Raw genomic sequence first — 27046 nt, 5'->3', positions numbered from 1 at the left:
TCAGATCGGCCTTTTTTCTCTTAAACGACCTGGCATTTTCCTCGACAAGTTCAAGTCATCAAGTCAGACTTAGTCAGTAGTCAGTCCTCAGTCCAGGAAAACGAGCTAGATTCTACTTTCATTATGAGCTAAACAAGCCGACATTGCACCGTTTTATCAAGGCCTAGGCTAATCATATTAGTTCCCACCTTCTGTAGATCTAAACTGTGACCACTGGGTTAGTTTATGTCAATATTGGAAAACTCATGCCAATCAAAGAGTGAGAGCAGTAGACTCTAGCCTTCCAAGATTTCCACGAGAAACACTGTTGAATTTAGCACCCGCGGCTCTACATTCCACTCATTGTGATTAGACTAATAGAATCTAGAGTAGTCTTCATTAGATCTACACTGCATGAATGGGTTTCTACCATTTCAAGTGAGACTGAGGAGGGACCCTGAGGAGACTCAGTTCGGTGAGAGAATTGAGTTTGTTGGAAAGCAATTGAATCAGCAACATTACAATGGCTGCAAAATCCTTTTATGATCTGACTAAGGACGCTGCTCTCAGGTTAGTAGCCTAGCCTAAACTTGGTAAGAAGGTTTGTTTTGTTATTAGGCCTAGCCTAGGTGTCATTAATCGGACCCTGTGGGTGTGATTAATCAGATTATTATTTGGACCCCCCTTCTTTCCGGCTACCGTATTTGTGGTAGCGTTAATTGGAACAGTAATGCTGTGACAACTAACGCTGCGTTAATTGCGACAGAGTGACTGTAACAATTAATACGGCGTTAATTGAGACAGAGTGAGTGTAGGTGTAATACTGAGACTTCATCGGGACAATCAAAATCTACTTTCGCTTTCCTTACCGCTCATATTTGTCAGATGGTAGTTTGTTAATGTTAGATTTACAGAATAAAATTTTGTGACATGCAGTTTGTGCTTAACTGATTCCGTCCATGATTTTTTCAGGCTCTGGACAGAATTATTTTTCCCTGTTCAGTTTTAGACCTTGGGTGCATCTATCTAACGAAGTGGCTAGCCGTACTTAAGTACAGCTAGACTGACCTACTTCTAGATCTAGATCTATAGGCTACGTTTGATTCGCAGTGAGCTAAGATATCAAACCTAACAACAGCAAAACATTAAATTGTGGTAAAATTCAGGGGGGCATGCCCCCCTGAAACCCCCCTTTCTATTTTGTTAGGTCAGGGGGGCAAGCCCCCTTGAAACCCCGCTACTCTTGGGGCCAAAACCCGTGAATAACAATTGCGGGTTGGGAACTACCGAAAAAGCGCCGGCTAGACTGCCAGTCCAGCCGTACTTAGATCTAGGTTTGGCCCAATTGACTCAAACCTGTTAAGTACACAGGTCTCATTAGATCTAGATCTGGTAATTATTCAGGTTCAAATACATGCAAGTCAGTAAGGCACCTTTTGGTTTTGTCTGAAATACAAATACTTTAGGCATTGCAAACTAAAAATTTCATTTACAATTCAGCCATCAATATTAAGTACGGCTAGCCTGACAGTCTAGCCGTCCTTAAGTACGGCTAGCCTGGCTGTCTACCCGTCCTTTAGTACGGCTAGCCTGGCTGTCTGCCCGTACTTAAGTACGGCTAGACTGCTAGTCTAGCCGTACTTATCTTAGGCCCTATTAACATTAGAAAACAGGAGGATTAAAATACATGCACTGTCATTAAGGCACCTGGTTTCGTCTCAAATACAAATACTTTAGGTACTGCACTCTAAAAATGTATATTTACAATTCAGTAGGCCTATTTTTTGTGGCCACCTCTATTCTCACCCGGGGTGAGAATAGTGCAGGCGGGTCTTGTGGCTATTCTCACCCGGTGCGCGTGTCAAAAAATTTTGCGTTCACCCTAAACCACAGAATTCTACACTGTGATAAGAGAAAAATTGTAGAATTCTGTGCTGTGAACAAACGTTCCATTACAACTGTACTTGTAGCCTACTAAAAGCGTACAATTTTGTCTGTGGGCAGGGGAGAGAGAGAGAGTGAGAGAGAGAACAAAACAAAATGGCGACCCGCGTAGTTCGGCTCGATTCGAAAAGTTAGATAGCCGTAGAATCTTTGTAGACAACCAAATTAATTTACTTTTGTGTTTTAACATCATTTTTAAACTTTGTTTTGGTCAATTTGATCGTCCACACCGATAGACAGTATTCAGAAAGAGACACAGAGAGAGAGAAGAGGGGAGGAGTAGATCTTGCGAGAACTTCCGGGCGGGTGAGAATAGCCACTTTCTTTTTGTAAATGGTCAGTCTAGCTATCATATTAAGAATAAGTACGGCTAGACTCTGAGTCTAGCCGTACTTCAGTGCAGTCTAGCCGTCATTAAGTACGGCTAGCCTCTTCCTTTATTTTAATGCATTACTGTGAAGCTCTAAGTTACTTTAATAGGTATTGTCATATCAAACTGATGGGAATAAATAGAAGAATCTGTTTATATATAAATAACAATGACTTATTATCTGTTTGTATTGCATTTTCCTTCTGACAAAAACGAATGAGATAAAAAAATGGCCGGCACTATTTCTCCGAACGTTCGGGAAAATAAAGCTGGGCACTATTTCTCCGAACGTTCGGGAAAATAAAGCTGGGCTCTATTTCTCCGAACACTCTGAAATCACATCCTTTCCCGCAAATTTCGGATATTATATAGATCTATAATTATAGTATAGGCCTACCAAAGATTGTTCGTATACAATATGGTTCAATCGGTCCCAAAAATGTTCGCAGTAAATATTTATATAAAGAATGCTACAATTCCAAACAGTTTTTCGCTACAGAATATGACGTGTTGCCTATGAAGGTTGCTAGGCTGCTCTTAAACGTAATGTGTTGTGTTCACTCGTGTGCTATCTAAATCTAGATCTACGGAGGGTTATTGATAACGACACATAGAACTGGCATCTGCGGTGGTCACTGCCGCGACCAATAATGTACTGACACTGGCAGGCCCCTTAATGTGTGTGATTCCATAATTTACATGTAATATCCTGTATTTTTTTTTTTTTAATTACGCACATTTAGGGTTAAAACAGCAAATCTTCTTCGGACAGGTGGACACACGCCCTTATTTGTTAATGTTTGTTGTTTATCATGGGCTGTTCTAATTTTGATTTCATTCTGTTGTGAAACCTTTCTTTTTCACGTTTTTACACTCATCTAAAAATCTCTAGACTAGCTCTTGAAAATTGAAATAGATATAGACCCAAAAATTTGCTCCTGTGTGTGTGTGTGTGTGTGTGTGTGTGTGTGTGTGTGTGCGTGTGTGAGTGTGTCTGTGTGTGGTAGTAAGTGTGTAAGTGGAGAGTGAGGAGTGTGTGTTTATTTGTTTTTCGGGCTTTATTTCAGCCTTCATTCAGTAACAGTTCAAAGTATACAAAAATAGAAACACAGGATCCATTCACTCCACGGCTCATGAGTCGTTCCTCTCTTTCAGTTTCACTCATTCATTCAATTCCCGTGTTCTCTCCCGCAGCTCATCCCCGTCCGCATGACTTTCACACCCCAGGCACACACAAAGAAAATCTCACTCATTCCCTTGCACCCTGCGAACCATGGACAATAATATAGGCAACACACTGCCTGAGCTGCATTACTTTCATTTGTGAGCTGTGGACCAGGCCAGGGGGGTCGGTGTCGTCGTCTTGTAGTTGTAGTTGCTGTCACCTGTGGATACACTCGTACATTCTTCCTTTCACCCGCTCTTTCACTCACACTGTCTCTCCATCCACAGCTCAGCTCGTCATACGTTCAAAAGTTGCCCACTGGTCATGTTTAGTTAGTGTGTGAATAAGTTTGTGTGTGTACATGTGCATGATGGTGGTGGGAGTGTGGTGGGTGTTACTGAAGGTTGTTTGTAGGCGGGCTTCCCAGACCAGAGGCAGAATGAAAGTTGGCGTCGAACTCTCGCAATAAATAGGCAAAAAATCACGAGACCGGAAGCCGGAAACCGTTCGGAGAAATAAAGATGGGCACTATTTCTCCGAACGTTTGGAGAAATAGTCACTTCGTAAAAAAATTGCGCAATAGCTCTTCGAACATTTCGACTTACCGCATTTTCTCAGCTCTTCAAGTCCTTATAATCCATAGGAATCAACACAACATTGTAGCGATATCACCCTAGCACACATTTAAGAATTTCACAAATTTAGGTGAATATCTTTCTTTGAAGAGCCTTTTTATTATACCAGGCTCCGTGTTCTTTACCCTTAGATCTAGCCTACATCACGAAAACAAAACAACGATTTTTGCAAGAATTTCGCGGAGTTTCGATCGATATTGGCGCTCAGAGATTGGGGTCAGGTTTGTTTACAAGTTCTACTTCCTTTTGACAACTTAAAAGTAGGAACTATGTTAAAAAGCGCACCTTTGTTTAGGATTTCGTTGAGCCGCTCACAGCGGCCGAATGGAGGCAGCGGAAAAACTCAGAGCCGCTGTCAGCCCCGAATGGACGGAATCAGTTAAAAAACACAGCCATACAAATTAAATCGATATTCTCACTGCTGTCACTACAATGACAAAAAAAAGAAAGGAAAAGAAAGTCAGCGCCCCCTGGTTTTTAGATTGTCGGGCCCGTCATCGTGACCGGTCAGTGAACCTGTGCGAGTTCGCATTGTGTGAGTACGCCATGAGTAAGGGACCGGCTGGTGGTTGTTGGGGTAATCAAAGTTCATTCAAAGTAGGAGCATTGCAGGGTTTCGGAATTGAGGGGAGGTGTTTGACGCGATAAAGTCTACGGCAGCAGGATAAAAGGCCGAGGTGCAAGAAACTGATCCTAAATAAAAATGATAAGTGGAAGTGGTTTTGACCTTCGACAATCGAGTGCATAAATGAGGGAACATTAGAGAACAGGCTTGGTGATTGTATCTTCACTTCAAGATTTGTCAGTGGTAACAAATTGAATAGTGGCAATGAGAAAATGCCATTTTCAACCCTCGGAAAGCTCTCTCTATATATATTGGATGCCTGCTTGTTGCTGATTAAAAACTGGTGCTGTGATTTAGCATTGAAAAATCAATACTTAAGGTTAAGTGGTCGAAGTTCGGCAGGGTTGGTTTCAGTTTTCAGTAACCTCAACTTAAGCTTTGCCATTGGCTTCTCGTTTGAGATATTTTCAAACGGTTTTCGCGTAATCTATTTTCTTTTCCATGAAAGAGTTCTAAAAAGTCTGTCTTTTGACTACCAAAATATGCAAATTCCAGCCCCAGGGTGCAACTTCGGCAGGGGGGGTCTAACTTTCGGCATAGTGGGTGGTGTTTGTTCAGCAGGGGTGTGTTATTTCGGCAGTGTCTGCCACAGGCGTAGACAAGACCCCCAGCCTAGGCCTAACACTTTCCCTGTTCGTTTGTATGTTCTTCTGATTTACACAGTAAAATAAGGGATGGAACCTAGATCTATTTGTTTACGTCCGTCTACGATAGGATGAGGCTAGAGTTCAAATGAGACTCCACTTTTTTTAACCCTCCAAGGGCCCAATACAATGTTAGCCTGCCTACCTAGAGATCTAGGGCCTAGTGGTAGAAAATTGATGGTAGGCCAAATTGTATACTCATTCCAATTGATCTGGATTTTGAATCCCATGCCGTATTGCAGGCAAGGCCTTTACGGCTTTCCTCAAGTTGGAGTTTGACGTCCGTATTCTGTGACTGGATACGGCTGTGGGGCTATTAACATTAAATTACCGTATTACATCTATATTATCCCTGTGTGATGGTAACAACAACTGTTTATATGATATGTTACTGTGCTGCTTGTTTTTATTAATTACTATGATATTAAAACAAACAGAAACAACTACAAACGAACAGACAAATATTGACAGAAGAAAGCCAAAACACAGTTTTGTTTCAAGTTGTAAAAAAACAAACAAAAACGAAACAAACGAACAAAGAAATATTGACAAAAGAAAGCCAGAGCGCAGTTTTCTTTCAAAATCAAGATTAGAAGAAAAGCAGTTTAATTCAGCTTATTTCTTTTGTTTTTTGCTTTGTTGCAACTTCTTCTCCTCCCTAGCCCTTTTTCTTTCCTACTTTGCCGCAGCCTCCTTCACTTTCTTCTGGAACTCCTCCCTCTCCTGCTTACTTCTAATGATGTCATCACTTGTGAGGTCACGATGTGTGGTTATGGCTCTGCTATTGTGTACTTCCTTCCGCGGAGGGGCCTTTGGGATGAGGAACAAAGTCGAATTCCATTGCGGTTCCGTTTTTATCGATGCCACTCTCCATCATGGCAAGCTCCAGGATGTCAATGTCACATCGGCCTATTTGGCTGGTGTCTTCAAGGGGAACTAGGCCTAGTTCTTCCAGGGTTAATTCGGGGAGTGTTTCAGTTCGCAACAGTTCCTCGGAGGGGGATGTTTCTGTGGTGTGCAATTACAATGGCTGTGTGGAGGTACAGTGGAAACCTGATATAACAGGGATGATGGGAGTAGAGAAAATGTCCTGTTATATCCGATCCCTGTTATAACAGAAAAGCAAATAAAGTAAGCATTTATGTGGACTAATCCAGCTGTACTTATTCATGAGTAGTTTCCCGTGCCACAAGTACCCACGAACAGGGGTTTTGGCACCAAATTTCTCCTTGCCTCCTTAAACCACACCAGAAAAAGCTTGGTCCACAGCATCTGTATAGGGTAGTCTCATCTTCTTTCGATCCAGAGCAAACTTTCCATTGGAGTATGCTGCCACTATCTTCTCTCTATCCTTGATAATGATGTTAATCGACCCTTGTGGAATGTCGAACTAACGACAAATCTCTGCCAGTGGAGCTTGCTTTTACTTTAGTCAACAGCCTGGATTACTTCGAAGTTTTTGTCAATTGAAAGGCATTTTCTCTTGCGCTTGGCATCGTTGGTGACATATTACGCGTGCGTGTTGCTAGGTTTCGGGCTAGATCGAGGTCTGCAGCACACCGCATCCCTCTCTCGCTTCACATGCGGTGTGTGCTTACAGAGGCATGGCTTGCGTGGGCTTGCCCCATCACTGCGTTACTCTCTCTCTCTCTTAATTTTTACTCATTGTTAACGAGCCTTTGTCCCTGCTATAACCGGTTGGGATCCGATGAGGCCCTGTTATTGCCGATAATTTTTAATAGAGACAAAGACTAGGAAAAAACGGGGATTTATAAATTCCCTGTTATTACCGGATCCCTGTTATTACCGGGCCTGTTATATATGGTTTCCACTGTAGATCTAAATGGCTCTTCTGGGAAAGATGTGCTTGTTGATGTTGCAGTGGAGACTGCAGTTGTTGAAGAGGGAATGTAGGGCTGGAATTCATCAGGGGGGAATGTGCTTCTCAGTGATGATGCAGAAGGAATAGGCATGGGGGGTTCATCAGGTGAAGAATGAAATGTGCTGCTCAGTGTTGGCGATGGAATGGAAGAGCATGGTTCTTGTGTGGCTTGAGGGCTTGCTGCTCATAGCCTGAGCTGGTTTAAAATGTGCCTCAATTTTTTCAATGACGCTAGGGCGAACAGATAGATCCCACAGTCTTGAAAGGACTTGATAATTAGTGGCTCTTTCATCGTAGCATCCCAGGCGAGTTTGAAGAGTCCCGGCCATGTCTTCTTGTCAATGGTGTTGCCAGATGCCCTTGACATGAACTCTGTGCACATAGTGCTGTAGTGACTCTTGAAAGGTTTGAAGATTACCCTGTCAAGGGGCTGGAGTAAACTGGTCATGTGTGGGGGGAATGCTTTAAAAAAATGTTGTTTTCCTCACGAGAAGGTTCACACACTCAATGATTGCAGTGCTTCGACTATGAAGGCACCCCAAAATAGCAGGTCACAAGAGAATGACAAACATACAAAAAAAGTAGAGGAAAATGACAGTAGTAAGGATCAGGAAAAAAAAAGCAGCAGTTCCCTGTTGTAGATCAGGCACAGTTATGAGCGTGACGTGAATCAGCCCATTTACAATTCTACTATGCTTGAACGAGAAATGTCCCCCCTTTGGGAATGGCCTATAGACAGTAGCACTGCCCCGGGGGGTATGTCCAAAGGTTGTTCTTATATGTTTACTGAATTGTATTGTATTGAAGGTGGATCCCTTTTCTATCTCAATGGTAATTAAAATTGATAATGTGCTCTCCAGTGCTAAAAGTCTGTTCAAGTATCGTGTGAAGAGAGACAACACAGTTCCATCCAAAGGAGGCCAAAAGAACTTCGAACCTGATGGAACCTGGATGGAGTCGAAAGCCTTGGAGGCTTTTCTGCAAGAGAGGACTTCAGTGCTTGGTGAACCTCGAGTTGAGAAATTGTAAGTTTTTTTCCTCATGTCTGCCTTATTTTGTTTGGTTGACATGCCATTCAGTAGCTCTTTCAAACTTGAAATGTGATATAATATTCTACTGGTTGTTGTATGATTTTTGCAATGCAGTGTATGTAAAGCCGAGATTGTCTTTTATTGGTGTACCATTGAGATATCTGTGTTTCTTAATCCTGGCCTCGCGGAAAATTGCATTTTTGAAATAGAAAAATTGCAAAAAATTGCAAGGTAAACCGCCTGAAAATTGCAAAAAATTGCAACCATCCCATCCCAGGCGCATTAATACGGGTTTAACATTTTTAGTTTAAAAAATATGACAATTTTGAGTACAGGTAGCATAAAAGCAGCACAGCCTTTTAAAAAATCATGACAAACAATACAAATTCATCAAATGCTATTAACATTTACTAGTAACAACACACGAGTACGTTAACAATAAAGATATCAACCAAATATAATATGATAACACGGAACACAAAATAACGGAACCCTCGGTTTTCGTAATAACTTTTAAATGAAGGCATAAAATTTGACCAAATTTAGTACAGACCGGGTACTTGGTTCATGCAAAAATCTAGAAGTGTATGAGGTTTAGTCTATAAAAAACAAAAAAATTGGTGAGAGATTTTGGAAACAACCTCTAAATTCAAAATAAGCTTATGCTCCAATCAAATCAGATCCTGTTCTATTTTTCTCTTGAAACCTTCGATACACCGGTAATCTGTATTTAGATCTATTTCAGATATTTTATGTTTTAAAACCGGCATGGTATTGTTTTAACCCTCAGTCAAATGGTAAAATACAGCAATTTTTTTTTCCCATTTATAAACAATAGTAATACATGTACTAATGGAGATCTAGATCATTTCTATAGCACCCACTCCCGTGTGAACGCAGCTTAAGGCGTTTTACATAAGGGGGTGTTTACGTACACGGTACGCGGACACGTAGTCTCAGTGTCACGTACATGGAAACCGGGCAGTTAAGAATTCCAAGTTCAGTTTTTGTCATCCGGTGTTGCCTTCAACACCTTCTCGGCCTAGCCTATGTCTCAGTTTGTGTTGACCACGATGCATTCCGGCCTGAATTTCCGGTTATAGTAGTTATAGTATAGCTTTTAGAGTACGCTCAGTAGGCTTGAGCTGGGCCGATACCATGATTTACGTAGGCCTATCGGCTCTCTACTAGCACCATTTCGTATTAAAAATTCGGTTAAAATTAAAACGTTGATGTATTTTTGCAGAAAATTGCAAGAAATTGTGAAAATTGCGGAACTCGACGAAAAACGCGTCCGCAGGTGCGGCCGCAAGACCGCGATTTCCTGGAGGGCCAGTTAAGCAGTTAGTAGATGATATGATACAGCATTGTTGAAATATGATAATTTATCACTGAACACAGACCGAACAGACTCCTGTCATGGATTTCCCAAGAGTACCGGGGTACTTTTTCTTGCATCCATATATGTGAGGCATCCTGGTGAAATCAGGCGCTCGTCAAAATAATGAAATAAAAAAGAAGTGGCCATTTTTCTGGCTGTTGGGCAGTTTGTTTTTAAAAATTTTCTCTATTTGAATCAACCTTTTATGTCCGTTTAAAAACACATTTAATAATTTCTGTGTAGATTTTACTGAAAAATATTAAAGTCACAAGTCAAAGACCAAAAAGAAAAAAGAAAATGCAGTTCTTTTTCAAGAACACTCAAGATTTAGCATCCATTTTCTCGCTAATTTTAGGATACCTCTGACATCAGGTGACCCCTGTCTCCTTCAGTCGCAAGTATTTCGACTTCTTTTGAAAATAAATGGGTTTTTTGTTGTTGTTTTCTTTCATCAATAACTCCATATATATATGCCAACACGTCTGCTGGGACATTTTAGTGACCCCCGCTCAGCACTATTCATGGACCCCTGAGCAAGTGTTGAGTTCCTGCGTGCTGTCGGCATTGCTGACCGTTTATGATGCCACAGCGCCAGAAGAGAGAGAGAGAGCGATATACAGAAGTCTCCGCCTAAGATCCCACCGCTTATGGTCCCGGTTCACCTAAGATCTCGCTGCTTTGGAAAAACAGAATTTTTACTTTATAAAAGAAACCCCTAAGATCCCGCACTGAAGGAGCTACATTCGGCTAAGATCCTGCTTTTCAGGTCATAATTTTAGTTATTTTTTACTTTATTTAAGAAAAAAGAAGAATAAGAAACCTTGGCGTGCTCAGCTGGTCAACCAAGTTGCAAAGATGTGCGATCATTGTACGGTCTGTCGCATCAAGAATCATCCACTCTCATGAATGTGATCACGCCTCTGTTGTAAATCTCGATAAGCAGTTACAATGTTTGCACCAGACAGGATCGCACCAAAGTGTGAAATCGTCGATGCCATGCTTTCCCGGATCACCTGAGCCGTCCGCCTGATCTTACATCACACACTAGGTAGGGAGGGCCTACAAGCAAGCGTCAGACTGCCGCACTGTGTGTTGACGTGTGTAGGTGTGCAACTGACGGGTCTACCTTGCTATATTTAGGTACTGTGTAATCCAAGACCAATTATACCAAGACTGGACAACTCTTCTTTACGTCATGTGCCAAGTGCCCCCCCCCCCCACAAACACACTTGCAGCTGCGAACGGCGATAGCTTACATTAGTTACAAATAAAGGCTATAGATCAAGATCTGCTAATCATCTCGGGCGGCATGTCTAGCCGAAAGAGGGAGAGAGAGAGAGAGAGAGAGAGAGAGAGAGTATTAATTAATGAATAAATGTAGATCTAGATCTAGATCTAGATTTTGTTGTGCACCCAGCCAAGGGTATGCAGTTCGAAAAGTAGATCTAAATCTAGGGATATCCCTCTGCATCTCAATCTAGAGAAGCACACCTAGCCTAGATCTAGGCCTAGCCTAGGCCTACGACAACAGTCGAAACTAGATCAACCTCTCGATTCGAAGTTTCAAAGTATGATAAAGTGCATTTCTTGGTAATTTTGTGGTCAAGTGTTGATACTAGCATCAATATTTAATAGTAAAGCACCTAATAATACTTACTTCTTGTTGATTTTGATGATCTGTGATTTTCAGTCAAAAATAAACACGAAGCGAGGTGATGCATGTCCGCCATTTTTACAACACTGTTGAATAGCACATCTGACGCATTGCACAGCTCTGCTGACAAAAAACAGACGATACAGCTACGCTGCTTTAGCACACGATAATGTATACATTCATTTGCACGGTGCGAGCCAGACGAGCTACAGGTCAAACCTACAGAGCCACTCTGGGATCAACCTAACTGTGACAGACTGGCGCCCATACTCATGGACTGTCCGATCGCCTCTGCGTAATGGGGTCATCTGTTGGCAGTGAACCTGCCTTTCAATTTTTTAAAAATTTGGTCAGTTTGGTCATAACACAACGATTTATGATGCATCATGACATGGGCGGGGAACTCCATTAGAGATGGAAAGCAATACATTTTTGGTGTGGGGCATTGCTTGAAGCCAACTGGTTCCCGTCTGACACAGTATTTTTTTAAAAGCCCCACCCCCCGCCCCCAAAATTAAAAAAAAGGAAAAATTGACTTCTGAAAAGAACTTTTAGTGCCCTGGAGTAACGTCAGTCCCTTTTAAAGTAAGGGAAGATCATTGTACAGATTTTAGGCCTGACCATGAGTTACTGTGGATTCTTCCCCCTGGCCATTCGGCTAAGATCCCCCATTTTCCTTGCTCCCAAGCACCGGGATCCGAGGCGGAGACTACTGTATATAAACTCGCATTTTAAAAAAAGTCAAGGAACGAAAATTCAAAGAAAGATAACTGAAGAACAGTTTAACCAAATTTATTCATTTTGTCCAAAAAGTTGCTTTCGACTCTTTAGATTAAGTGTGTACAATTTCAGATTTCAACATAAACGAGAAGTTCATGTAAAATGAGTTTAAGTCACACTGGTCGGATTTCAAAAGTCTGAACAGCCATAGTTCTTCATGAACATGGTCAATAGTGGGTGTAGCCACCCCGTTTGATCAAACACTCGGCACAGCGTCAACGTATGGACAGGACATGCCTTCGAAGGACTTGTTGCAGTAGGTTCTGCCCCTCCTGGACGAGGTAGCCAAGAGTTGCTTAAGGTTTTGTGCAGGAGGGTGGTTGTCTCTTATCCACCGGTCAATGGGATCCCAAATGTTCTTTATTGGGTTCAAATCCGGACTACAAGCTGGTCAGTCCATGCGGGTGACAGGTCGCTGCTGCAGGAAGTCCCCAACGATGCGTGCGCGTTGTCGTCCTGCAGTACAGCCTGGGGTCCAATCTGTTGCAGGAAAGAAACAGCAAGGGGGACGCAGGATTTCCTTCCTGTACCTTGCCGCGGTCAAATTTCCCTGTATATGGTACAGGGGGTCTTGTGGTGAGCTGAGAAGCCTCCCCACACCAGAACGGGCCCTCCACTGTAGGGCGCCACCTGCTGGATGCACTCAGGGTGGAACAGCTCTCCTCGGCGCCTCCAGACGTGGGATCCCCTGTCTGGGTGCTGCAGGTTGAATCTGGATTCGTCCGAGAAGACTACTTGGTCCCACTGACATTGTATCCACTGTGAATGGCGAACAGACCACGCCCGACCAGCTGCTGTGTGGGGCAGCGTGTGCCTTGGGCGCCTGGCAGGGACACGAGAAACGAACTTGGCTCTACGGAAACAATTCCTTACCGTCTCCTCGCTCTCGTGGACATTGGCTGTCACCCATAATTGGTCCCTGGTGCCGTTTGCAGTAGTGGTTCGTGACGTCACGGCCTGTCTGACGATGAACCGGTCGATGCTGTCGTTGGTCAAACATGGCACCCTGGTTGAGGCCTGTCTTGGACCCTTCTGGTCGCTCATCATCGTTCTTGCAGCCTCCATATGACTGATGGGGACACCCCAAGTCGATGTGCAACAATTGGGAACGTGGAGCCATCTTGGAGCCAGGCAAGGACTCGTCCTCTGTCGATGTCAGGCAGCGAGCGTCGTTGGACCATCTTGTTGTAATGAAACGTGGCTGAAAATCGCTGCCTTATAAATGGTTGTAAGGGAGCAATAATCACAGCTAAGACATCTGTTTAGCACGTACCAAGCTTAGTTTTAGCTAACAGTCCCTATGCCAATGTTGCTGAAGCAGAGAAATTTTGCCCATTTTTCATGATTTTCGACTGTGTTTCAGAATGCCCTGCGCTGTCACCGTGAAGCTGGTGCGGGCAAATTTGCTGTACAGGCAAACTGTGTCTACTCGACAGCAGGGTTGGGTTGATTTAAATCAGTTGATTTTTAAAATTTTAATCAACTTGATTTTTTAAATAAAAATCAGTGATTTAAATCACTTTTTAAAAAATTTATTTTTATTCAGGTTTTACACATTTCAACATTCAGAATTCCTTTCCTTGGTTTCATAAAACAGATATAAGGTTTAGTAGACTAATATAATCATGCTTAAAAGTCTGCTTTCCCCCCTTTCACTGTAAAATAATACAGTATTCAGTTTACTTTTTTTTCCATAATTGAAATCAGAGCTGAGTTGATTTAAATCAGTTGATTTTTTATATTTTAATCAACTTGATTTTTAAAATAAAAACAGTGATTTAAATCACTTTTCAAAAAAATGTATTCAGTTTTTACATATTTAAACATTCAGAATTCCTTTCCTTGGTCTTATTAAACAATATAAGGTTTAGTAGACTAAGATAATCATGCTTAAAAGTCTGCTTTCCCCCCTGTCACTGTAAAATAATACAGTTCTCAATTTACTTTTTTTCATAATTGAAAACCAAGGTTGGGTTGATTTAAATCAAGTCGATTTAAATCAGTTGATTTAAAAAAAATTAAATCAACTTGATTTTGAAAATAAAACTCAGTGATTTAAATCACTTTAAAAAAATGTATTCTGTTTTTACATCTATAAACATTCAGAATTCCTTTCCTTGATTTTATAAAACAGATATAAGGTTTAGTAGACTAAAATAATCATGCTTAAAAGTCCGCTTTCCCCCCTGTCACTGTAAGTAGTAAAATAATACTGTATTAATTTACTTTTTTTTCATAATTGAAATTAGCATTTTCTTTTTCTTTTTAGACAAACACAAGCGCGCGCACACACACACACTGTAATAAAATGCAAGTTTATCTATGCATAATTACCCCAACCCCTCCCTTCCTTTTAGACTGACATTTTCTTCATTTTTTGTCTGCAGCCATAATTCACTGATATAGCAGATTAAGGCTTTCTAAAATTGCACTTGCTTAAATTAATCATTAGTTAAAATAAAGAAAATGCATTTTGCGCTAAAAGAACTTACTTTTAGCAACCAAAAATCCCAAACTGTGTCCACGTTTTTTAAAAAATCAACAACAAAAAATAAAAATCCGATTTAAATTTAAAAAATCCGATTTAAATTTTTAAAAATCGATTTTTTTGATTTTTATTTAAAAAATCAAAGAAATCACCAACCCTGGTCGACAGTGCGTGTGCCAAGTTTGGTTGACTGATCTTTACGAGTTTGTGAGATATTGAAGTTTAAATTTGACAGGTGAAAACACAAGCTGTTCCTTGACTTTTTTGGGCGAGTTTATATGCCCAAAAAATTGACGAACACCTGATTCCACTGCGTCGTGACACATATTCTTAAAGACATCTACAGCATAAAATCGACTAAACAAATAACTTGAGAATTCATTTTTTCATTGGAATGATTTTTTTGTTGTTTTTTGCAGGCTACTATCCCACATTGTTTTGTAATGATCATGAACTGACAAAAAAAGATTTAGAATCGGCATGTTGTTGTGGGCGTCCAATTGAAAATTTTGGGGAGGGGGGAAGGGGACTATAAAGAAATGTTTTATTCCTTTAATACTACTAGAACATGTATGTGAACTGGGATATTTTTTAATGCTAAAACCACAGTATCATATTACTGTGACCTTTATAAGTGAGGTGAGGCATTCAGTTGTACAACTGGCGAGCAGTGTCAGTTCTGTTAACCCTTTCTAAAATGTGTTCAATATTTTTTCCAGCCCTTTCTGCCTCTTGATACTGGTGTATTATCGTGGGAGTAAATGTACTGAACTTTTTAAATTAAATTTTTTGTTTGTTTTTTGTTTCAGAAAGAACCTGGTGCATGGTGTTTGGGATGATAGTAAAAATCTTGTCAATGTGGATAAACCGGTAAGTTGTTCACGGTTAACAAGCTGGCCTTGTGTGTTGATGGAATTATATATTTTGTTGATGTATTTCTTCATCAAAGACATCACAATCATGCACTGAAGAAATGTTGGTGTTCACAATTTTTTCCCCTTTGTTTTGATAAGTAGCAGAGTAATGATTAAATATATAATTTGCCCCCTAAGCATACCTCCCTAGTTTTACCCTTTTTGTGTAATTATTATGCAAAAACGGCCCCGTTTATGGAAGTACTCAAATGTGGGGAAAATTGCACATTTTTCCCAACCTCAGACTAGCCGGTTTGATGTCCGTAAAATGTTAATTAATTACACCAAATGACGGAGGTACAGCGCCAACTCAGGCTTGGACGAGGCTTGTCGCCGGGCTGATTTGCCATGATCTCCCATTCGCTTTGCAGTGCTGCGTACATGACGTGCGATAGGCCCGGTATTAACTAGCAACATCTGGATCAGGCCTCTTCTTAATGAGTGCGCAAAGTTTGTCCAAATCAGAGCATCCAAAAATCTACCTGTGCGTGTGTGATTACACTGTTTTGTCTCAAATTACTCAAAACCATCTTTTCTTTTACACATCTTGGGATCTTGAACTAGGGAGGTATGCCTAAGAATGACAGGGTTCTTACTCCCCTATTTGCGAGACCTGAATTACACACAACGCATTATTACTGACACAAATGCTTTGCACTGTAGCACAGGCCTAAAACAATCTGTTATGTTGGGTTTTTTTCGTTTTGACACTTAACCAAGTTTAATAAGATATAAAAACATTTTTGCTGTAAGAGTGTGAATCTTTAATCCATTTTCTCAAAACTATGCATCCTGTCATTCTAACAACGTGAATAACTTCTTAACATTTCAGCATAGAACTTTTCACTATTAAGTATATATATTTTTTCCCATCATGCTCTTCTCTGTGTAGGGAAAGTTCTGGAGTCACATGGGGTTCACAGACAAGAGAAGAAATTGGCTCTACCCAGAAGAAGCTCTTTTTCTGATGGAAATTGTAAGTTTTAAAAAACCCCAAAAACTTAGAAAAATTTCATCTGCTTAAAGTGAGACGTTTGTGTATAATTAATGATTTCATGTTTGTTAAAAAAAAGGAATCATATGCACAGTCATTCATCACTAGTGGCACTTGCTAATTTCAATTAATTGATATACTGCATCTTTGGTCAAATATTTTTCCTGGAAGTTCGCTAGATTTTATGTCTGAAGGACAAACACAGCCCCCAACTGGATGACAGAGCCCTGGATTTTATGGAATTATTCCCTTTTTCAGAATCTATACTTTTCAGTCAGAACCCCACCATCTTGCACAAACATTTTAAAAAATGCATTGTGTACTTTGTCATTGAGCGCTGGTTTTCTTTTCCAAACGGATACTATTGAAAAAGGGACACTTGGGTATCACATTGCTTGGTACTTTGTGTTTTTTTAGGCCGGCAGACTTTGTGCAAGTATTATGAAATACTTATAAGTGTGCTTAATTATGAATTTTGTCAATGTTGATGCAAGGATGATTGTTGTAGTACTAGAACACAAGACGAGTCATTGAGGAATGTGTTTTGATAATGAATGTTTTTGTATCCTTATTTTCCGCGCTTGTACTGAGCTTGTCAGTTCTGTTTTTCACTGTCTTTCTGTGGGTGGTTGGATAGGTGGCTGGTAGGTCCTGCTTCTTTTCTTTCCCTATGTTGTCTCTGTCTTACTCTTTGTTACCCTAAATGACTGTTACTGTTATTGCGTCAGTGTGCTTTTCTTTCAACTTTACTCAAATTGTGGTAATTTAAATCCTGATTCTTCATAGATAGTAATATGTAAATGAAGTTTGGGTTACTACAGTATTTGAAAACTTTTTTTAATGATTCAAATAATTAGCTAGCATTTTTGGGGAGTAATGAATCTTGTGTTCAAAGAATAGGAGCATAGATTGTTCTAAACAAAACAAAATGTTTTTCTCAGCAATGGTGGTGACAGCAATGATATTACTCATATACTGCTGTGGAAACTTTTCTTTAGAGTGTGGATCATCTTGCAGTACACTATCTTTTGTCATCACTGAACTTTGAATACTCTTATCTAAACTTAGCTTTCTGTGTAAATATTGTATTGTACAGAATGCCCTAGAAGTATCCCAGAATGGAATCCCCATGAGTATCCAAGAAGCCTATGACCTTTTCCTCGACGATGAGATGGGTCTGACCGAATACCAGGTGTTTTCTCACTTGCGTCGTCTTGGTTACGTGGTAGTTCGTCATGAGGAGCAGTGAGTAAAAGTCTCGTTGTAGCTTCTTGTTCTTTCAGTTCCCAGCTGGTGAAATTCTACCATTATTATGTTCTATTGCTCATTAAGTAGGTAATTGGTGGATGGCACTAGCTAGTCCTGTGTTTGTTCTCAATCCTCCTGTAGGGACACTTTGTTTTCTGGCCTTTTCTCACCACCTTGCGGCCTACTCTGCATTGTTCTTGTGTTCAAATTGAATGTGCAGTTAGGATCAACTGAGAAAAGCTGTAGTGTGCTGTGAAAGCAGCACTGTGACTTTTAGTATGTAAACAAGGTACAGTTAAATATCTAGTCCAGAGGAAATATTTGAAGCATTTGAAACATTGATGGTAAGTACCAATATGAAGATACAATTCCTGGGAAAGCAGTGAGATGATGCAGTTGCCACCCTTAAAAGTTTGGTCTAGAACTTGCTATGGTACAGAAGTTGAGACAGAACAGTACACAGTGGAATCCGCTTAAACCTAACACTTTTAATCTGAAAACTGTGGTTAACCGAAAGAAAAGAAAATCTTGAGATTTTTTTCCTTCCATTTGAGCAACGTTTTTAAACTGAAATGTGGCCCTGCAGATTTTGGTTTAAGTGGACTTCACTGTACATGTTTCAGCTTTGTCCACTCGCATATATTTTGCAAAATCAACGACATGATCCTAAGACACCGACTTGGACCCCAAACTCCAGGATAAGAAGGAGGGATCGTGTTCAATGCCACATAAATTATGCCCTCCACTATTGGTATCTAACTTGAACATTATTATTAACAGTTGTTCATTTATACCATATGTGTGTGGAAGAGAGGGTGTGTGAGAGAATATGTGAGAATGGGTGTATATGAATGTGCGGGTATGGTTTCGTAGGCAGGGTGCTTCTACTGTGCTTGTCTGGGGAAATCCAGGAATGATGGCGGTACTTGATGAAATATTTCCACTCCTGGGAATCAAACTCCTATGTGTTGTGTAAAAGGTGAAGAGCCTAACTATTACACCACACAGGCCTGGGCTAGTCGATCATTTTAAGTGATTGAAAAGAAGAATAAGGCACTGAATGTCTGCCTTTGGCAGAAAGGATGTCTTCTGACAAAACTGTTTATCTTTGCTAATAACTTTATGTGGACTGCTATGCCTGTTATGCTTTTCTTCCATGTCTTTACGAAGAACAAAAATCCTTCTCCACAGGCCACTAGTCACAGACTATGAGAGGCAGATCAATTTGGATAAATACCTGGACAAACGGACGCTGAAGGCGAGGAAAAAGAAAGGTGGCCGCCCCCAGCCAGACAAGCCAGGCCCAAGTGGTGTGTGTGACCCACAGATTTCCTCCTCACAGGAGCGGCTGGATGAGGCAGAAGAAAGTTTTGATAAGAGTGGACACAGTGAAAATTCTGCTGCTGTTGTGAAGGATGATTCTGTTGAGAGTGTGGGACAGAGTGGAGAAACTATGGCTAATAACTCAGCCAAGCAGATAGCGGAAGGGCAGAAGCGTCTGAGATCAGAGAGTGAGGAGCTAGAATCAGGTCAAGCAGATGGGGTCAGTGATGCTAAAAAGTTGCGTTCTGATGACCCAGATGTATCTGATGTCTCAAGCAGTAAGGGGGATGGTGATAAAACTTTAAGTGAAAACAGTCAAGGGTCCAGCTCACCTAGTGGTTCAGTTAGAGAGTTCTATTCTGAGGCTTGGTTGGACTGTTTTAAGCAGAAGTCACGGACAGATGGGACAGGCGAGGAAATTCAGGACAATAAGAAGACCTGTCTGGAGCAGACGTCTTTTCAGGACAACTCTGTGAAGTTCCCAGATTTGGCAGGCAAACGGGTTTTGTCCCTGGTGCTGCCAGAGAAAAAATTGTTGCCAGATAACATTCATATCAGTGAAGACACTGATGACATGCTGTTCTTTGATGTGGACGACTACAGACTAAAGGTATTAAAATTTTGTCAGTGAAAATCGCTAACTGATAAAACACATACACAGTCGAATGTTCTCTAAAGACCTATCTTAGACAATCACCTGTACAACTGCCACTCCCCTTTGTGTTTTTTGCCTGTATTATAAAGACAGTCCAAGAGGACCACCTGTCTAAAATTATCACTGTTCTTCTCAACAATGGGTGGTTGTCTGGGGCAAGTTCGACTGTATGTGCTCATGCTTTTTGGTCAAATATACTGGTTTTCCACATTGTTCATTTGTTACTATCGAATGACATTAATTTTACAAACAAATGTTATCTTTCACAGGCAGCGTGTGAAATCCCCCCTTAACTCAAAAGTTAGATGGCTTCTTTTATCTTTCTGAAGATGAGTTGAGCTGCATTGATTTGAGCTATTCGGATTTGGAGGCGATGTAACAAATTGTTCGATAGTAATAATATAATATGATGAAATGTAGCGGTTAATAAGCTGGTGATTGAGGATGCCATAGGTTGGTCCTACTTCTTTACGTCCTGCTTCTGTTAAGGTTCACTGGTCTTGCTTTTTCCTCACACTAAATGACAATTATTATGCTCATCTCTGGACTCAGTAGTTGGTGTACTCTTCTTTGTGCTTTCCCAAACTTGCGGTATTGGTTACGAAATGAAACCTGTGGTCTGTTTTGTTATCATTTTTAAGGTTTTTAAACGAAGTGTGATAGGGACAAGCCTTGTTTGTTTGACTAGAAAGAAATGTGCCAAGGTCCTGTAGAACAACAAGGATGTCTTCTCTAGCCCAACTATCTTACCCCTTCCCTCCCCCCTCTCTGTCTCTGTCTCTATCTCCTCTCTCTCTTTCTCCCTCTCCCTCTCCCTCCCTCCCTCCCCCTCTCTCTCTCTCCCTTCCTCTCTCTCTCCCTCCGTCTCTCTCCCTCCCTCTCTCTCTCGTTTCCTCTCTCTGGAATGTAGTTTGTAAAATAAAATAAAGTAACCTTATTTTATTGTTTCTTGAAAAATTATTAAGTCTGTCATTTAGTTTTGTGGAACAGTATTTTTGTGATATTATACATACTATACTGTTTCAGAACCCAGTGGAGCCGTTAGCCAGACAAGCCCAGCATGAAGAAGATAGAGAAAGACGCTTAGGGGCTCTGTCTTTTTCTTTTGCGGAATGGACACAAAGGAGACCAGTGGTCAAATCTCACAGCTGGGCAGATCACCGAAGGAAAATTGCAGATCGAATGAAGGAATTATCAAACAGCACCCCTGTCAGCCACTTATGGCAGGGGGATATCACCCCTCTTGTTAACCCTTGTGATGCCTGGAGTTCGGGTAAGATTTTAAAAAATTATTTCATGTAGAAGTAGAATATTACCTCTACGGAACACAAAAGTATTGTTTTGGCAGTTTATACATCTCTCTACCTCAGTGCTTTCTTGCCATATCTCCATTTTTAATACCAGTGAAAACAGTTCATAACAAGGAGTGAGCTTAAGAAGAAGTTAAATTTCAACTGTTTTAAAAAATGGAGTTACGACAAGAAAGCACTGGGGTCGCGGTCTTGTCCTACCATGTGCTGGGTGAACCACTGTCACTTTTTGTAAGCAATGAGTGATTTGTAAGAGCGATATCTTTTAACCAGGGGCAACATTTTTGTCACGAAATTCATCGTGATGAGTTCTCAAAGCATTACTGCTTACAGTGATTAATGGGTTTGATGTGTGGTAACATGAAGCTCAACACATGTGTTGAAAATTTGTAAAGAAAATAGCTGTCCAAATTGGCCCTTTTGCCATCTGCTTTTTCTCATGTTGCTGCCTGACTTGTTCACAAGACCCCTCTATGACCATGATGGACTTTTGGCTGGGATGTCCTTGTGAGAGATGTTATAAAATCTTCAAATCAAAAGCTGCTGAAGTAAATGTCAATAGTTTGTGAAAGATTTTTCATTCAGGTTAATAAAGTTAAATTTATGAGACCTGAGAAATTACCTTCTTGCCTGTTTTTTCCTTCAAGATGGTTTGGATTGTTTGTTTACTCCATGCCGTCTTTGTTATGTGCTCTTCAATGTATCTATTTAACTCTTAGCTGATGGCTCTGATAGGTCATGACTTTCGTACCTTTGCTCTGATGTTTCTGACTAAATGTCTTACTTTTTCCTGGCTCAAGATCATAATTTTGTGTCTTTTTAAACCAAGGAAAAAAGACTCATTGTCCTCTTTCTCCTGCCTTTGCAGTCTTTTGCTTCTCTCAAAACTCTGTTTCTTGCTTTCTGGTAAAACACATAACACTAACACGCTCCTTTAACCCTACTCGTACTCCTTAGGGACATTTTGTACCCCGGGGTTGTATTTACTTTTTAGAATACTTCTAGTGCGATAACGAGTAAATTTCCTCTTTGGAAAGTGGTGGCACAGAGTTCCCCACGTCGTATGGATGCGATAGTAAAACACGATGTATGGATAAGGTTAAAAAGTTTGGATTTATTTTTAAGACCAGTCGTATGTCTTTACGTTTTGATGCTAACAGTATACCCTTTATGCCTGTAGAGGGGATTCATAATAGAAATCTTTTTGTGTTTTTCTCTTTCAGAGTCCATCCTAGAGAAACTTAACATTGTTAAACCTGCCGATGACAAAGAACTCAAAGTGAGGTAAATCTGCTTGGCTCAAAATAAGGCTGTTTGTTCTTGGTGTTGGAGTGAGAATTACCGTACATCTCATTTTAAATGTATTCAGAACTGCCACTTGTTCTGATTTAGTTGGGATATACTAATTTTTTTCCCCAAATCTCAACCATCCCGATTTTCTCAATTTCGATCTCGTATATATCGATTTTTTGTTGCAGTCTGCTGTTGTCCTGGATATTTTTAAAAACGTACTCTGCCTTCTTTTCTATAGCGGGAAGCACCAGTTGAACTTTTTGTCAGTAGGAACTCGGAGCATTGTTTTCCGAAATATCAATGCCGAATCTAGTTGTTGATTCGCCCCAAGTTGTGTTTGATCTTTGTCCACAATCGGAGTTCTCCGATGATAGCCTGATAACTATTACAATTGGAACATACAAATTAATAATTGACGATATTCGTAGTTCTGCTGTTACTTTCAAAAGAAGCATCGCCCGAGTGTCTGGTAACTGCGCGTTCACATTAAATACTCAGACGAGCGACAGTCGTTCTGACCCTTACACAGCTAATTGCGCTGACAAGACTAACTCTCAGCCGTTGTCGTTGCTTTGGTCTGAACGCATACGAGGGATAAGAGATTTGTTGTTACCTTTGGTTGGTTGGCTGTTGTCGTTAGCCTAAAACGACTGTCGCTTGTCTGAGTATTTGGGTGCCCATCGGGGGATCGGGTTGGATCAGTTTGCCAGCCAGATTGAGGGCGCAAAGCGACTATCGTGGCACAAGCCGATCATGCCCGTCTCGTCGCCTTGATCCCGATTTTTTTCACAAAATCCCTATCCCCCCCCCCCCCCCCGAGATCCTGATTTTTGAGATTTCATAAAATTTAAATGGTAGGTCTGATGTATTCCACATGTCACATCATTTTGAATGACAGTGGCAGAGAATTTTAACAGGTTATTTCTTATTATATTCATGTAGTTCACAGCACTGTCAGTCCCCAAAGAGCATGAACAGAGGAAAAATCAGATAAATTAGTTTTAATAAAGTCTATTGATTCAGGTATGGATTTTGAAGTCGGTTATTAGGCAGTCACCCCTTGCTGAAATCCACGTTCAATACTGATTGTTAGGTGCTTTGAAAGAAGGTCCATAAAAGTTAAAATAGAATTGCTTCTCCTTCCATCAACCCTGTTCTCCTTCCCATTTGAACACAAAAAAACACACGCATACACACGCATGTTCGTCCTTTTCTTTTTCTTTCATCACCTCTGTACTACTGTACTTTTGATCAAAATACCTTTAATTGACTTTGAATCTACTTGAAATGGGAAGTTTTAGGAAGGCAGTTTTGTTAAATAGATGTGTTACATTGATAGTATGAGTAACCCTTTCTCATTTCAAATCAGGCCCCCTAGTCTTCCCTTTGACAAACATTGAATTAACACTTGTTCTGCCTCTTAATACCATCTGTGGGTGGTGGGCAGGTGCTCTAGTGTAGTTTGTTCCTTCTTTCCTACATCAAAGATCTATCGTCTTATCTCTTCTCCTTTTTTTGTTTTGTTTTGTTTTGGGTGTTACTCTCTTAGACTCTCTAGAAGTAACGCTTCTAATCTTTGGCTCTCTTATCACCTTATTCTGATGCAAGTGTCATAAAACTCTTACTAAATCTTTACTAAACCTGTACTGTCTAATGACACTTCTCTCCTTTCCATCATTCTCCACCCCCTTTCCAGCGATGATGTCATTGAGCATTCTCACCTGAGCTTTGATGTTCACTTGCCGGACAGCAGATTCAAGAAGAGCATGCCAGGCAGACCAGACCATCGAGTTCTTGTGTCAAAGTGAGTGAAGATTGTGGCTTTCTTTTGTGTTACATAAAATGATTTTGTTTTTTAAAATCCAGTCAGAGGGTGCTTTGCAAGTGCGCTGGTGTGGTTTGCCCCTTCTTTCCTATTAAATTTCTATCTCTTCCTTATCTCTCCTTTTTTTCATGTGTTACTTTCTTGTAACATCTCTAATCTTCAGCACTTACATGACGTAATTGTGGTGCAAGTTCTGTGAGACACTTACTAAAACAAAAAATCAAGTTATAAATGCAATTCAGTACACTCAATTGCTACCCACTTACCTTCTCTGTGCTACTGGATGGGTATTCAGTCATTTCCACTTGTCGTTCTTTGCGAAGGTGGTCTAGGTTTTTAGAAAATTAACTTGAATTTAGAACAAACATATTATTGTCTCCTTTATCCATCCTGATAAATGACATGTGATGCCTGTCAAATGAAAGCTCTGTGTCTTCCCTGTCTGCTGTCTTTGATCCCTGTGTCTGTCTTTCTTTGTTTACTTTTGGGGGACTTGTAAAATATCTCTGCTGGTCAGTTGCACTGTATTGAACTGTTGTTAGAAAAAGAAAGAAGTTTTAAAATATTTGAATGGATACATCATACTTTGCCTTAGTATTTCTTTCTACAAATAAATGTTCTCTTCTAGCTGGTGGTTTGCTCCTTCTTTCTTGTTAAACATCTATCATCTTTATTTTCCCTTCTTTTCTATGTTTGTGAATCTCTTGTAATACCTCTAATATTGGGCACTTATACTGACCGAATTTTTTTGCAAGTGCAATAAAACTTTTACTAAAACATTATAAAATAAAGTTCTCTCCCCTGATTTCAAAATACAGTCAAAACTTGTTATACTGACAACTTTGGGATGAGCATGAAGATGGCTTTCTCTCTCTCTGTCTATCTCTCTCTCTGTCTCTCTCTGTCTCTCTCTCTTGTCCTCTCACGCCCTCCCTCCCTCCTCCCCTCCCCCTCTCCCATCTTTCTCTCCCCCCCCCCATTCTCTCTCTCTGTGTCTCTCTCTCTCCTTCTCTTTCTCTCTCCCCTTCTCTCTCTTTCTTTCTCCCCTTCTCTCTCTCTTTCTTTCTCCCCTTCTCTCTCTCTTTCTCTCTCTCTCTCTCTCTCTCTCTGTCTATCATACACACACACGCACGCACGCATGCATGCACGCACACACACACACACACACACACAGACACACACACCCACACACTTCCCTCTCTGTTTGTTTGTTTGTGTGTGTGTGGATATGTACAAATTCAAACTGCAAATTACACATACTTTCAGATCAGAGGCTACTTAGTAAATGCATGCCGCCTGAAATAAAAAAGACAATGATAGGGAGGTGGAATGGGCTGGCAGGGAGAAAGTAAGTGACAACTGCTAGCTCACATGTAGGAGAAAAACAGATGATCACTGCGTATCCACTGAGTGGTTGCCTTACACCATGTGTAGTGTGTACCTCTGGCAGCCTGTTTGCTTGCAGTGATGCTGGGAAAATTTACGTTGTTTTTTTAGTAAAGACTGTACAACTCCAGACCGTGGGCAGATGGTGGTTTAAGGGGGCAAATAGTATGTTCATATAGGTGTTCCTTTTCATGCATTGGGGAAAACCTAACAGTAAGCAGAGTTTATGGAATGGGAGGGGGTATAATGAAGTTTGACTGTACTTCAAAATCAACAAAGGATTATGCAATTCAGCTAACCTTATATATTTTTGGTGTCTACACAAAAAGTATAATTTAAACAGTACAAAGATAACAGGGCATCCTCATATCCAACATGAGACAAAAATAAAGAAGAGGTCAGGAATAAAAAACAAAGTGCAAACAAGTAATTAAAGGCTTTTACGGAAATGCTGCATCCCAATAGAATTTGAACTGAAGGCCCTATTGCAGAAGTGTGCAATATTTTTCATTGGCAGTGAGAAACATTAGGGCCAGTCAACGTCAAAGTATGTAATCTAATAACATCTAGTGCATTGAGTTTTTAAAATATAAAAAAGATTAGTAAGGGCCACACTGTTTGGTGTTATGAGCCAAATTGTGGCCCACAGGCCACGTATTGGACGGCCATGCCCTAGTATGTGTGCCCGAAAAGAAATGAAGAAGGAATGGTATGTGCGCACCAGCACCTTATTCTTAGCTGAAATCTTCACTTTGTGTTTAAAAAGTTCAAAACAACCGACAATACAAGTATAGGAGTGTAGGTCAGTTTGACAAGAAAATTTTATAGAAAATTGTCCTATCTCAAGTGAATGGTTCTCTTGTGCTAGCATAACTTCATCGTTTATAGGGCCTACATTCGTTGTTGAGAATATCCCCAAAAATGGACGAATATGTTAAATTTCCTGTTTATTCATTTGCAAAAGTTGTAAACACAAAAATTCAGCTTGATTGAGCTTACTGTGGGGGTCATAAGAATCCATTATTCCATTTATTTTTATTGATATTTTAAACGATGCCATATATGATTTAAAAAACCCTGTTTTGTCTCTTTGCCACAGGTCACGGAACAGCCGGCCCCCTGAACTATGCCAGCTCCAAATCTTGAGTCAGGCAGATGGGGTTGCAGTCCATTGGGCTGTGGTGGACTGTGGGGAGATTGCTTTCTATGTGTTCGACACAAAGCGTACTCTGGGTTTACTGACGTAGTGCTGTTTGAAAAAGGGTAGATTAAAGAAAGCTCCTGTGTTTGATGATAAGTACAGGGTGTCTAAAAAAAACCCAACCCACCTAAAGGGCAATAACTCCATCGTCTTTGTACTAATTTCAACCAAACTTCAAACAAATAAAATTCAACCGTGAGGATATCGAGTTTGTAAATATGAAGAAAATCAATCTACATGTTCGAGAAATATCACAGTTTAAAAATTTCAACCAGATTTGGGTAAGATGCAAAATTTTACTTCTTAACCATGTTCAGCT

General features: G+C 40.5%; 1 protein-coding gene across 1 annotated transcript; it reads left to right on the top strand.

Annotated features, from left to right (window-relative positions):
- Nucleotides 1-84: 84 nt before the first annotated feature.
- On the top strand, nt 85-27046 carry LOC101862970 (tRNA-splicing endonuclease subunit Sen54). The gene is made up of 10 exons (XM_005106329.2): nt 85-549; nt 8105-8269; nt 15388-15448; nt 16385-16468; nt 17583-17731; nt 18926-19667; nt 20739-20985; nt 22246-22306; nt 24012-24119; nt 26626-27046. Exons 1-10 carry the CDS (start codon nt 503-505, stop codon nt 26771-26773), a joined length of 1812 nt encoding a protein of 603 aa, XP_005106386.1. The 5' UTR covers nt 85-502; the 3' UTR covers nt 26774-27046.

The sequence above is a fragment of the Aplysia californica genome, unplaced genomic scaffold (assembly GCF_000002075.1).
Source record: "Aplysia californica isolate F4 #8 unplaced genomic scaffold, AplCal3.0 scaffold00526, whole genome shotgun sequence".
Classification (NCBI taxonomy): Eukaryota; Metazoa; Mollusca; class Gastropoda; order Aplysiida; family Aplysiidae; genus Aplysia; species Aplysia californica.
The sequence above is the reverse complement of the archived record's forward strand: the minus strand, read 5'-3'. Positions and strand labels throughout refer to the sequence as shown.

Coding starts and splice junctions, on each gene's coding strand:
- LOC101862970 (XM_005106329.2), top strand. CDS start 503: ATGGCTGCAAAATCCTTTTATGATCTGACTAAGGACGCTGCTCTCAG. Junction 17,732..18,925: donor GTAGTTCGTCATGAGGAGCA/GTGAGTAAAAGT, acceptor CCTTCTCCACAG/GCCACTAGTCACAGACTATG. Junction 19,668..20,738: donor TGGACGACTACAGACTAAAG/GTATTAAAATTT, acceptor ATACTGTTTCAG/AACCCAGTGGAGCCGTTAGC.